Source organism: Paroedura picta, chromosome 6 (genome assembly GCF_049243985.1).
Source record: "Paroedura picta isolate Pp20150507F chromosome 6, Ppicta_v3.0, whole genome shotgun sequence".
In the NCBI taxonomy this organism is placed as follows: domain Eukaryota; kingdom Metazoa; phylum Chordata; class Lepidosauria; order Squamata; family Gekkonidae; genus Paroedura; species Paroedura picta.
In genome coordinates, this window is record NC_135374.1 from 4,420,835 (window position 1) to 4,434,409 (window position 13,575).

At 50.5% G+C, this 13,575-nt stretch overlaps 1 protein-coding gene across 4 annotated transcripts in view; it reads left to right on the forward strand.

Moving 5' to 3' along the window:
• Nucleotides 1-13,575, forward strand: part of GDPD5 (glycerophosphodiester phosphodiesterase domain containing 5) — a 119,212-nt gene that overhangs the window by 88,826 nt on the left and 16,811 nt on the right. For all 4 annotated transcript variants that reach the window (XM_077341237.1, XM_077341236.1, XM_077341239.1 and 1 more), the window contains exons 8-11: nt 1,214-1,359; nt 5,365-5,447; nt 7,019-7,169; nt 9,466-9,684. In XM_077341237.1, coding sequence (XP_077197352.1) covers nt 1,214-1,359; nt 5,365-5,447; nt 7,019-7,169; nt 9,466-9,684 — 599 coding nt within the window. The remainder of the gene's footprint in view (nt 1-1,213; nt 1,360-5,364; nt 5,448-7,018; nt 7,170-9,465; nt 9,685-13,575) is intronic.

Sequence of the window (13,575 nt, forward strand, 5' to 3'; positions counted from 1 at the left end):
CTTGCTCTTTTCTGCCGCTCCAGACAGACCAACGCTCTGTCTCGATCTACCCCGCAAGGCTGTTGTGTGGATGGCTGCTTGCCCTATCGCGGCCCCTGTGAAAGGGTCCTTCGACTCCCAAAGGGGTCCCGACCCCCAGGTTGAGAACCACTGCTGTAATACATCATTAGTTTTTTTTCCCCTTTCTCCTCTCACAAGTTATATTAATTTGGGGCTTTGGAGCAGGCAGGTGTGAGACCCCAGTAAAAGAGCAAAAGGTTATGAAAATGGTGGCCCCAGGAGGGGAACAGATGGCCAATCTGGACAGGTCAGGGCAGGGAAACCTGTCCCGCAGAAGTCCTGTTGCCACTGTGCTGTATCTGCAGCCCAGAATGGGGAAAACACAAAGTCCCCGTTTGCAGAAGCCTCCTTTGATTTTAGGGTTTCGCAAGATGTATATATGCAGAGACTCCTTCATGCTGTTTGTCCACATAAATGAAGCCAAGCTGCTCTTTTTCTGTGTCCGTACCATTAGGGAGGGCACACACCGCCGGAGGAAACTAAAGTTCGTCACGAATTTTGGGCAGTTCATGGTTTGTGAGGCTATGCTCGTGAACATTGCGAATTTTTGATGCTGTTCGTGGGGGCTCACGGTGCCTCTTCACAAAAAGCAGCTGAGGAGGAGGGGGGCTCCCGACACTCAGCTGCTTGGTTGGAATGGCTGATTCAAATGACCGGGAGCAATTTAATCCCCTGCTTTCTGCTCCCCACCCAATATGGCGGGGAGCAGAAAGCAGGGGTGACATGCCCCTGCTAACTGGCAGCCAGGCAAGGGACATTCAGAAGTGGCTATACCATTGCTGGCCTCGGTGCCATGACCCCTAGAGTTCCTTGGAGGAACTTCCACCCAAATCCTTGGAGGACTCCCATCCCATTACTAGCCAGGGTCGGCCCTGCTTAGTGCCCAAGAGCCAACAGGGTTGGCCTAGCTTGGGCTATCCAGGTCAGAACTTTGAATGACCAATGTCTATGAATGTGTGGATCATCATAGTCACCAATGACGACCTTGCTGATGTCCTCTCCTCCTGCAGGCCGGCTAAGTGGTGTTGGGACGTACTTGCTGGTGTGGGTGAGGGGCGGGGTGGGTTGGAAAAGCCAGCTGTTTTGGGAGCCTCCATGTCTTGACCCAGCCACTTCACGGCTTCTTTCTTCCGGCGTGTTCCTTTGCCTCCAGGTTCCCAGATGCTGACGTTCACGGCCTACTTTGCGGTGGTCCTTGGGCTTTACCTCCTACCCCTCTCCATCTACTCCCCGTGCATCATGGAGAGGAAGGACCTCACCCCCAAGCCCTCCGTCATCGGTCACCGGGGCGCTCCCATGGTACGCGGGCATCGCCTCGTGGGCGCAGGCAATGAAAGGGAAGGGTGGTGGGTGGAGAGAGCCACGTCAAGGTAAGAGACTTGCAGAGGTGGTTAGCCGTCGCCTGCCTGCAAGACATGCTGCTGGTACTAACAAAGGAATGTCAGAAAAGCCCTGCTGGGTCAGACCAGGGAGGGCCCATCCAGTCCAGCACCCTGCCTCACAGCGTTGGACGAGCACAGGGTATGCAGGCTGAGGCTTCCCCTGGTGCTGACTTCTGGCTTTGGCATCCAGAGGATTAGTGCCTCTGAATGTGGAGGTTCCCCTCAGTCACCAAGACTAGTAGCCATTGATAGACAATATTATCCTCCTGTCAAAACTTCCAGGAAATGACGGTTGCTAATAACATCTTCACCCTCCTCTCTCCCACTCCTCCTTAATATGTTGGGATAACTGAGATTTGAGGCATTGTTTTTTCTGCCGTGTATCTTTTTTGTGGTTGATAAATTTGTGTGTGTTTTTATTCTGGGGTTTTAATTGGGAGTTTTAGGGGATTTTTACCCAGTTGTTGTAACCCACCACGAGCCGTCAGGGAGTGGCGGGGAATAAATTGAATTATTATTAATAATAATAAATCCGAATGAATGAATGAATGAATGAATGAATGAATGAGTACAGATGGATTCAGGTGGGCAGCTGTGTTGGTTTGAAGCAACAGAACAAAATTCTGCACATGAAATTCTGCATACCCAGAATTAAATTTAGTTGGGCTTAAAGGTGTCACTGTATTCAACCTTTATTCTTGTGCCCCAGAACTCTCTTCTCCCTTTTAGAACTGTTTATTCCAATTGCCATTGCTCACTTTGTAAAAGTACTATTTCCTTTTGTCCATCCTGAACCTCTTGCCCATCAGCTTGACTGGATGCTCTCAAATTCTGCTGTTTGGGAAGAGTGAGAAACATTTCTCTTTGTCAAGTTGGGAATTTCTCCATGCCAATATGTGGAACGTGTGAACAATTGCTGGGCATTTTATTTACTTCTCAGGCGGTGGGGGATAATGTATCCCATTCTTGTCTTATCTCGGAGTCTCCCAGGGGCTTTACCTGGGTGGAGTTCATTAGCAAGTTCATTAGGAAGGAATGGACTTACTAATGAACTTCACCCAGATGCAGGAATAGTGCTTCCTAGTTCCAGGCCATTGCAGAGGAGACTCCCAGAGGAGACAGGAGTGTGATACATTCCTCCCCCCCCCCCCTCCGGGAAGTAAATAAAATGACCAGCAGCTGTTCACACACTCCACAAGATTCCCGTCTTGCTTTGTTTTACTTCTGAAGACACCAGCCACAGTGACTTTTCAAACATCAGTGTAAATAACTACCAGACCATGGCCACACAACCCGGGAAACCCACAACGACCATCTTCTCTTTGCTTTGCTTTGCTTTTATTTTATTTTTAATTACCTTTTCCCCATTGCAGCTTAAGGCTCACCTCTCCTCGCCGAGTGTATTTACTTTCCATCCTCATTACCTTTAATGCTTTCTGTCGAAGGCATCCCCTGCTAAGAGTTGCTAATTCTCGCACTAATACTTGCAGATCTTGAGCTTAACAGGAACATATGCTCCGCGGAAGGCTCTCCTTTTAGCAGCTGTCGCAAAATAGCAAGGGAGGCGTCGACCGCCTAATTAAAAACCTCCAAGAGATTTTGTGCCACGAAAGGGGGAGCTTCTCTCCCTCCTCGTCTTTTGGAGTTCGTGAAAGACAGCTAAATAAATAGGTAGATGGGATGCCAGAGTTGCTTGTAACTCTGTTCATGGCTCTAAGGAGCCAAATGGGTAAGGACTTGTGTGTGAATGAAGGAGGGAGGGAAAAACTGGAGCAGGATGATCGATGAAGGAAGGCGCTTTTCTGATGCGCATGCATGTCCCCGCTTCAAATGCAGAATGGCCCAGTTCCGGTTCCCTCTTTAAAGGGAGCCTTTCTCAACCTTTTGACCGTGGAGTAATCCTCAGTATATTCTTCAGGCTTCAGCTATCCCTGGAAGTGATGCCAGCTGGCCACACCTCCCTGCCAGGCCCCTGGAAGTCACATGGGTGGCATAACTCATGCAGGGTCCGTGCCGAGGGCCAGTTTGGTGTAGTGGTTAGGAGTGTGGACTTCTAATCTGGCGAGCCGGGTTCGATTCTGCGCTCCCCCACATGCAGCCAGCTGGGTGACCTTGGGCTCGCCACGGCACTGATAAAGCTGTTCAGACTGAGCAGTAATATCAGGGCTCTCTCAGCCTCCCCCACCCCACAGGGTGTCTGTTGTGGGGAGAGGAATGGGAAGGGGATTGTAAGCCCCTTTGAGACTCCTTTGGGGAGAGAAAAGCAGCATATAAGAATCAACTCTTCTTCTTCTTTAGTAATCTCAGGGCTCTCTCAGCCTCCCCTCCCTCACAGGGTGTCTGTTGTGGGGAGAGGAAAGGGAAGGTGAATGGAAGCCGCTTTGAGACTCCTTCGGGTAGGGAAAAGCAGCATATAAGATCCAACTGTCCGCAGAGTTCTTCCACCCCCCCCCCCCAAACTAGAATCCTGTAATCAAAGAATCATAGAGTTGAAAGGGGCCATACAGGCCATCTAGTCCAACCCCCTGCTCAATGCAGGATCGGCCCTAAGCATCCTAAAGCATCCAAGAAAAGTGTGTATCCAACCTTTGCTTGAAGACTTCCAGTGAGGGGGAGCTCACCACCTCCTTGGGCAGCCTATTCCACTGCTGAACGACTCTGACTGAGAAAAATTTTTTCCTGATATCTAGCCTATATCGTTGTACTTGAAGTTTAAACCCATTACTGCGTGTCCTTTCCTCTGCAGCCAGTGGGAACAGCATCCTGCCCTCCTCCAAGTGACAACCTTTCAAATACTTAAAGAGGGCTATCATGTCCCCTCTCAACCTCCTTTTCTCCAGGCTGAACATTCCCAAGCCCCTCAACCTATCTTCATAGGGCTTGGTCCCTTGGCCCCAGATCATCTTCATCGCTCTCCTCTGTACCCTTTCAATTTTATCCACGTCCTTCTTGAAGTGAGGCCTCCAGAACTGCACACAGTACTCCAGGTGTGGTCTGACCAGTGCCTGTTGTATTCCTGAATGCAAAGGGCTGGGCCCCTAGTTATCATCATAATACATATTTCATACGATCATTTAGCGGCCTTTTTCACAATGTATATCCCTTCCTTCTGGAATCCAGGTTTTTAAGTGGGGGGAAGAGAGAGCACCCCCAGCCCAGCCCAGCCTCGCCTCCCTCCCTCCCTCCCTCCCTCCCTCCCTGCAGGTTTGTTCAAGCTTCCTAATCCTTTCCGGCCCTGTTTAATCTTTTGTAGAAGCAGTTCGCTTTCTGGTTTGACCTTAAGAGACGCTTGTTTCCCCCTTCCGTACAAACCTGCCTCCGCAGGGCAGGTGCAAATACGTCCGGCTCGCTTCCCCCACGCAGCACCGTGACCTTTTGAAATTTGGCAGTGTTAATTGTTTGTGTGTCTGTGTTTTTTTTTTTTTATGCTGTTCTCGATATGTATTTTTGTTGCATTCGGGGAAAGCAGTCGGCGTGCTTGGTGTGTGTGTGGCTGAGTCAGAATGAGAAAGAGACAGAGAGAGAGAGAGAGACAGAGAGCGAGAGAGAAGTGTCATTGTGTCACAACCAACCCATGGTGACCCCAGCTGATGGAGCGCACAAATCTGCTCAAGATTCCCGGTCCCAGAGAAGTCAAATTGAAAAAGAGTTGGCTTTTATACCCCGCAGCTCACTGCCCGGAAGAGTCTCCAAGCGGTTTACAATCCTGGCTCTCAACGTGTTTGCTCGTTTTTAACAGATATGGTTTTAAATTAAAATGGTATATACGTATATATATATATTTATATATTTGGCATGGATTTTTAAACTACTGTCAGCTGCCCCCAATAGAGTCCATTTCTGGCCACCTTTCCTCCCCGTTCGGTGTCCAGTTTGACAACCTGTGAGTTGTGAACCTCTCCCTGTTTGTCCGCTTCCCCAGTTGGCGCCCGAAAACACCCTGATGTCCTTCCAGAAGGCGGTGGAGCAGAAAATCTACGGGGTGCAGGCGGACGTGGTGATCAGGCAAGTGCGCCCTCCTCTCACCTTCGGGATTCTAACATCGAGCGGTGGGTGCAACCAAAGGGATGCCGTGGGAAGTTGAATAATGTCTGCGCATGTGCACACCCAGAAGAAGCCTGAATGCAGGGAAGAAGAGGGTGTCCTGCATAGTTCAGGGGGTTAGACTAGATGACCCATGAGGTCCCTTCCAACTCTAGGATTCTAGGGGAAAGAGAGGGAGGATAAAGCCCAACACTGGGGTGGCCGTTGCCACCCCAAATGCATTATTTTAATTTGCGTGGCCTATCAGGTGTCCAGTAGCCAATCAGAAGCCCTGCTGGGCGGGAGCACCACCTGCTTTTTAAACCCACCTGGTGGGTGTCAGGAAAGGTGCTTGTAGAGACTGGTGCCCACAGGGAATCCCTCTGGGGATCGGGGGCGGCCAAACGGTGGCTCTCCAGATGCCCATGGACTACAATACCCATGAGCCCCTGCCAGCCGGCAGGGGCTCATTGGTATTGTAGTTCATGGGCATCTGGAGAGACACCGTTTGGCCGCCCCTGTTGATGAAGATGGCTTGTGCAGTGTGTGTGTGTCTGTGTGTGTGTGTGTTCTTCACCCCATCTCAGGCGCTTCAGTTACTTTTCTAGGGCTCAGCTGTGTCACTGGCCCTGTTTGCTAAGGCACAGATAGGACATTGACCGTGGGTTGAATCTTTTAGCTGGGGTGACCAAGCTGCGGTTCTCCAGATGCCTGTGGATTACAATTCCCACGAGCGCCTGCCAGTGCAACCTTTCCATTCATTCATTCATTCATTCATTCATTCATTCATTCATTCATTCATTCATTCATTCATTCATTCATTCATTCTCTTAGGTTTTTATGCCGCCCTCCCATACGGCCCAGGGCGGTTTACATGGGGACATTATTATACATTAATAACACTCACAACAATAGTTCAGTGACAATTCCAACAGTAAATATAAGTTTAACGGGTTACCATAATTAACTCCTTGAACAATTTCAGTAGAACAACTTTAGCAGGGCCTCTAGGGAGGTCAGAAACGTTCAGGTCATGGAGGGCAGGATTTGAGGTTGGGTTAACCTCAGCCGAATGCCTGCCGGAGGAGCCCCCTTTTGCAGGCCCTGCGGAATTCTGGGGCTTTGAAACTATTTTACCTTTGAGAAACCCCTGAAATATCCGTCAACCTTCAAGAAACTCCGTAAATGGCTCAATCATGCAGAATATGGTTGGGAAGCAGAGCTGTGGACACGCCCACCTTGGAAGGGCCCCTCCCCTTCCCGCCCCCTCCAGGCCTATCATTGGCTATTTGTGGGGTGGGGGGGAGGTCAACATGACCACATATGGTCATATCATCTAAGAAATGTTTAACAAATTTTTTAAATATATTAAAAATTGATTAGCCCCCCACCCATTCGGGAAATGCCTCCGGGGCCGTCTGTTTCACAGAACCCTGGTCGAGAAATCCTCGTTTAGAGCAGAGATCATTTGGGAAAGGGGGGAGTAGCTGGGAATTTCCAGGGTGATCCTTGGCCGTCCTCATTTCCAAGACCTGTTCCATTCTCTCCTCCAGCTACGACGGGGTGCCTTTCCTGATGCACGACAGGACGCTGCGGAGGACCACCAACGTGGAGGAGCTGTTCCCAGAGCTGGCCTCTGAGCATCCTTCCATGTTCAACTGGACGGACCTCGAGGCTCTGAACGCCGGCGAGTGGTTCTTCGAGGTGCGTAAGGCGGCCGTGCACAGGGCAGTGCGCCTGCTTGCCCCTGGGCAGAATCCTCAAGCGGTTTCTGAGCATGCGGTTCCCCGCGATGCGGGAGAAAGAGAAACAAAGATCTTCCCCCAGAAGGATTTCTAGAATCATAAAATCATAGAGTTGGAAGGGGCCAAACAGGGCATCTAGTCATAGATTCATAGAGTTGGAAGGGGCCAAACAGGCCATCTAGTCATAGAATCATAGGGGCCAAACAGGCCATCTAGTCATAGAATCATAGAATCATAGAGTTGGAAGGGGCCAAACAGGCCATCTAGTCATAGAATCATAGAATCATAGAGTTGGAAGGGGCCACACAGGCCATCTAGTCCAACCCCCTGCCCAACGCAGGATCAGCCCAGAGCATCCTAAAGTAGCCCTAAGCATTCTCAGGGTTGCTCGTTGAACTTTTGATGGATTCACCTGAACAAAATGCCCCGGCCGGGCCTGTTGTGCTCAAAGCATCCTTGCCGGCAACAGTAGAGGATGCCTTTAAATTCTAGCCCACCGGGAGACCAAGAAGATTTGGGGCGTATGAACTTTTGGAGCGTCAAAGTTCCCTTCCTTTGACTCTCAAACCCCCCCCCCCCATTTTGTTCATCTTCGAAGTGCTGCCAGACTCGAATGAAACATTTCTACTTCAGACTGACATGGTAAAGGTAAAGGTATCTCCTGTGCAAGCACCGGGTCAGGTCTGACCCTTGGGGTGACGCCCTCCAGCGTTTTCATGGCAGACTCAATACGGGGTGGTTTGCCAGTGCCTTCCCCAGTCATTACCGTTTACCCCCCAGCAAGCTGGGTACTCCTTTTACCGACCTCGGAAGGATGGAAGGCTGAGTCAACCTTGAGCCGGCTACTGGGATTGAACTCCCAGCCTCAAGAACAGAGCTTCAGACTGCATGTCAGCTGCCTTACCACTCTGCACCACAAGAGGCCCTTCAGATCGACATGGCTGACCGTCCAAAGCAGTAGACCCCCCTCCGGAGCCAAACTGGGTTGTGGGTCATCCCATGCGCATCATCCAACATTGGTACTTCCAACATGTGCTGATGGACATCCCTGAAACGGCTGAGGGCATCAGAGAACTTCCTGCAGAAAAGAATGCCAAAAGCTCGGGGATGGGGTTGTGCCCTTGAGCCGCCAAAGTGGCCATTCAAGCCCAAAGCTGCCAGTGCCACGGCGCGGGGAAGGGGGAGGGGCATCACCTAGATCCCTCAGAGCCCTGTTAAGAGCAATGGATATCTGGGTGCCGTTCTTCATTTTAGCCACGCCCCCGTGCTCCTAAGGCCACGTGACCACAGCTGAGTGTTGGAGATACCACAAAGGACTTTTATTTGTCAAAGTTCCCCTGGGAATTTGACCCTGTCCATCTGCTTTGTCAGATAAGGCGTCCTTCCCTTTTGCACAACAGCCCAGAAGAGGGACAGATCCGAATCAGGTCTGAAAGAGCAGCACGTAGGTAGCGGCCCAGAATCTGACGAGCAAGCCTGGGAAGATCATCTTTTTATTTTTTGTTTTCTTTGGGGGGGGCATCATCTGGGCATGGCATTGGGGTCCCTGTGAGTGAGCAGGCAGATGTGAGTTTCCTGCGTTCTGCAGGGGGTTGGACTAGATGACCCACCCAGCTCTGGTTCCACGGTTGGTTGGTTGGTTAGTTTGGAAAGCCGTTTTGGAGCCCTTCGAAACTGGGGAGGGAGGTTTGAGGATGAGAAGTGAAGTCTCTGAGGGAAGGAGAACCTCAAAGAGAAGAGTGTCAATGAACCCGTAGGCCAGCCCTACACGTGACGCTGCATATTTCAGGTTGAATCCTCCAAATCTGTAATTTAACGCGCTGACAGCAGAACTGAGGTAGTAGCTCATTTTTAGACCCCCCTTTTCTCTACCCGAAGGAGTCTCAAATTGGCCGACAATCACCTTCTGTTCCTCTCCCCACAACAAGCACCCTGTGAGGTAGTCGGGGTTGAGAGAGCTCTGAAAGAACTGCTCTGTGAGAACAGCCCTAAGAGAACTGTGACTGGCTCAAGGCCACCCAGCTGGCTGCATCTGGAGGAAGAGTGGGGAATCAAACCTGACTCACCAGGTTAGCGGTCACTGCTATTAACCATGACACCACGCTGGTAGGGATTGGGCCCACTTTTGAACCAGGGTTTCAAACGCCGATTTGAGTTGCCCTCGCTAAGCTGCAGTTTGTGGCGTATTAGGACAGGCACGCTCACCACGCCCCGTTGCGGCTCAACCCCCCTTGTTGCCGTTTCTGTCCTCCCAGGACGACCCCTTCTGGACCGCCGGATCTCTCTCGGCTTCCGACGTCAAGCAAGCCAGGAACCAATCCGTCTGTAAGCTGTCCGACATGCTGGAGTTGGTCCGGGACAACGCCACTGTCCTCTTGAACCTCCAGGCCTTGCCCTGGGATCACCCGTTCTACGGCGCTTTCCTCAACATCACCCTGGAAACGGTGCTGAGTTCGGGCATCCCGCAGCAGGCTGTGAGTTCCATGTCTCTCTTGGGGGTATGTGTGGGGCAGTCGTGGGGGGAAGGGTCCCTCTGTCGGTTAGCGTAAGGGCTAGAGAAGAACTAATGGCATAAGCTGTTTTTAAAATATTTATTTATTTATTGCTTGATTTGTATGCTGTCCCTATTGGACTAGCCGGGACGGTGAATATCAGCAAATATACAAACATCTGTAACATAAATAAAGCCCTGCTGGGGTGGTGGGAGGAGTTGGGACTCACCGCCTACCTGATTGGCTGTCCGTCCGATGAATGGCCAACCAGGTCGGTTGTCCCGCCCCTGGAGGCATCCTCCTCCAACTTCCTCCATGTGGAAGAAGTGCCAGCCTGCTCCACTGGACTGACTGAAAGGTCAGCCAGCCAGAGAGTGGGAGCTGGGGGGGGATGGCCTGGGACTGCAGGCCGGAGGGGAAGGAGCCCCACCAGCACTCCCTCCCTCCCCGAGTGGCCTCCCCAGGCCTCGGTGGGCCTGGCCAGCTGGGGGTTGATGGGTGACTAGCACTCATTGTATTTTTCCAAAAATGGACTTTCCTGCTAGTTTTGGTCATAAAACAATGCATAATACATCATCATAATTAGATAAAATTAAGATTAGAATAAGTAAGAAGAATTAAAATTGCCTGTTGGTTCTGAGCTATGGATGTTTTACAATAAGCGACTTAAGTCGGGGGGGAAGAGAGGAAGAAGAGTTTTTTCTTACACTCCACTTTTCACTGCCCGAAAGAGTCTCAAAGTGGCTTATAATCATCTTCCCTTCTTCTCCCCACAACATACATCCTGTGAGGTAGGTGTGGCTAAAAGAGCTCTGATAGAACTGCTCTATCAGGACTGTGATGAACCTAAGGTCACCCAGTTGGCAACATGTGGAGCATTGGGTGCGAGTGGTGGCCTCTGATCTGGAGAACTGGGCTGGATTCCCCTCTCGTCCTCCACATGCAGCCAGCTGGGTGAACTTGTACCTTTCCCAGTTCTCTCAGGGCTCTCAGCAGTTCCCTCAGAACTTTCTCAGCCTCCCCTCCCTCACAGGGTGTCTGTTGTGGGGAGAAGAAGGGAAGGCGATTATAAGTCACTTTGAGACTCCTTCCAATAGTAAAAAGCGGGGTCCAGAAAAACAGCTCTTCTTCACGCACTTTAAAGCCCACTAGAGACCAAATTTCATCATAAACTTCTAAGACTCGTCCTTTATCTGCAGAGCCCATTGCACGAATGACTCTAACCAGCGCCGTTACCATTTAGGGCAGGGTTTCCCCCCACCCTTTTGCGCTCAAGGCCGGCAGTGTCAAAATGGTTGCCACAGGAGGCGGGGCCAGCCACAAAACGTCAGCGAGCGAATTCAGGCATAAGCCTAACTCCAACTTGCCGGCATGTCAGACGGGAGCTCTGTTGGACAGGATGCTTTTGAAACGAACATCTTGTTTCTTAATATTTGCTTGTGTAAACACAGCTTCTCCTCAATAACGCAGTCAGGATCCTGGGGCCTGTGGTGACAGCTGCAGCAAAAAGCCACTTAAGAAAAAAAATAAATAAACAATCTGCCCTGCCAATCATTAGCCATGCTAGGGGGGGAAAAACGCCATCTTGCTCCGCCCATGTAAAAAAAAAAAAAGATTTGGTGGGTCCCAGGAAAAAGGTGTCCAATGAAGAAGTGTCAAGTGAGAGAGCTCTGCCAGAGCTGCTCTGAGAGAACAGCACTATCAGGACTCTGACGAGCGCAAGGTCACCCAGTTGGCTGTGCGTGGAGGAGCGAGGAATCTAATCCACTTGTCCAGATCAGAAGCCGCTGCTCTTAACCACTTCACTCTATTGAGAGCCCAGATTTAAGGTCTTGTACAAATAGCCCCGATGTTGAATCTAGTCTTGAGCCTTGCCAGTCTGTGTAGTCCCAGGCAATCAGGGATCACCGCGCCACGTAAGCAATCAGACTTGGCTTCCTGGTGGTGTTACTGATGGCAAACGAAGCCGTCGCTTTGCCCTCAACAAACAGGAAGGGAGAACCGATAGCAATGATAATTTTATTTTTGTATCCCACTTTTCTGTAGTTGTCTCAGAGCAAGTAAGGGCAAAATGAAACAACAGTTCCACAAATTACATACAGAAAAATAAATTGGTTATAAATTAGGTTTTAAGGTTGTTAAGAACGGCTTCCTCTATAGCAGGGGTAGTCAACCTGTGGTCCTCCAGATGTTCATGGACTACAATTCCCATGAGCCCCTGCCAGCATTCGCTGGCAGGAGCTCATGGGAACTGTAGTCCATGAACATCTGGAGGACCACTGGTTGTCTACCCCTGCTCTATACAATTAAAAATCTTTCCATGTTTAATCCAAGTCAACTGGCTGGTTGGAGAGCATCTTCTGGATGTCTTTTCCTGGCCCAAATGATAAGACTTAGCACCGGCTTTTTCAGCCAGGGTTTCGTGAAACCCTGTAGTTTCTGGACGGCCCTGGAAGGGTTTCCCGAACGGGTGGGAGTTAATTTTTTACATATTTTTAAGAATCTGTTATACATTTATCTGGTGATATGACCACATATGTTGATCCACCCTCCCGAAATGGCCAAGGATGGGGCTGGAGGGGGTGGGAAGGGGAGGGGCCCCACGTAAGTGTGTCCACAGCTCTGCTTCCCGACCCTATTCTGCAGGATTGTGCCAATTCTAGGGTTTCTCAAAGCCTGGCCTAGTGGAACAGCTCCATCTTGTGGGCCCTGCGGAACTGTTTAAAGACCTTTGCAGCCCAGATGTCTTTAGGGAGAGTGTTCCACTGTTCAGGGCTGCCTACAAAAGCCCCGGCCCTGGTCAAGGCCAGTTCTACTGCTTCAGGGCCAGGGACCCTGAGCAGATTCTGATTACCCGGCTGCTGAATTCACTGGGTATAAGTGTTCCCCCCTTGCCAGGAAGAGTCTTATATTCCTCCCAAATGTGGGCAGGAAAATGGGTTGGCTTTGGGAGGCCAAAAATTGTTCATAGGTACCCCTCTCTTGGCTTAGCACTCATGTATATTAAGAACAGAGGTCTCCTGGTTGCAGGCTCTCCTGTTCTCCCCTTTTCTCTACCCGAAGGAGTCTCAAAGCGGCTTCAAATCGCCTTCCCTTTCCTCTCCCAACCGACACCCTGTGAGGGAGGGGAGGCTGAGACAGCCCTGAGATTTCGGAAGAAGAAGAGTTGGTTCTTATAGGCTGCTTTTCTCTACCAGAAGGAGTCTCAGAGCGGCTTCCAATCGCCTTCCCTTTCCCCTCCCCACAACAGACACCCTGTGAGGGAGGGGAGGCTGAGAGAGCCCTGAGATTACTGAAGGAGAAGAGTTGGTTCTTAGATGCCGCCTTTCTCTTCCTGAAGGAGTCTCAAAGCGGCTTCCAATCCGCCGGCCCTTTCAGTGCATTTTAGAAGCAGATTTTCGTGTTTTGCCCCGGAAAATCCAGTTGCAAAATCACATTGAAAGTGTGTTATCCGATGTGTGCAGAACTAGTTTTGGAGAGGAGTTACCAGAATGGGCGATAGAAAAATCATTCAAACAAACAAATAAGCAGTACACACTCCTAGTCAGACATGGAGCTCCCTGACCTATCTCTGGCCAGTCACATCCTCTTCAGTGTAACCTACCTCACAGGGTTGTTGTGAGGAGAAAATGTAGGAGGAAGAGGTGGCCTGTCTTTGGACGACGAGTGGGATGAAAATGTCCCAGCTAACACGGTGGCCTCCTCTTCCAAGTACAGATTCTGTTCCTCTCTTGGAGGAGATTCAGGACTTTCCAATTAAGGGTGTGACTTTCCGCTGCCCATGTTGTGTTCAGCCCAAATTGAGTGGAAATCCCCCCACGCAGAACAGTTATCCCGGGGGAGGGTTCTGTATTTAGATTCCATCTGCCTTTC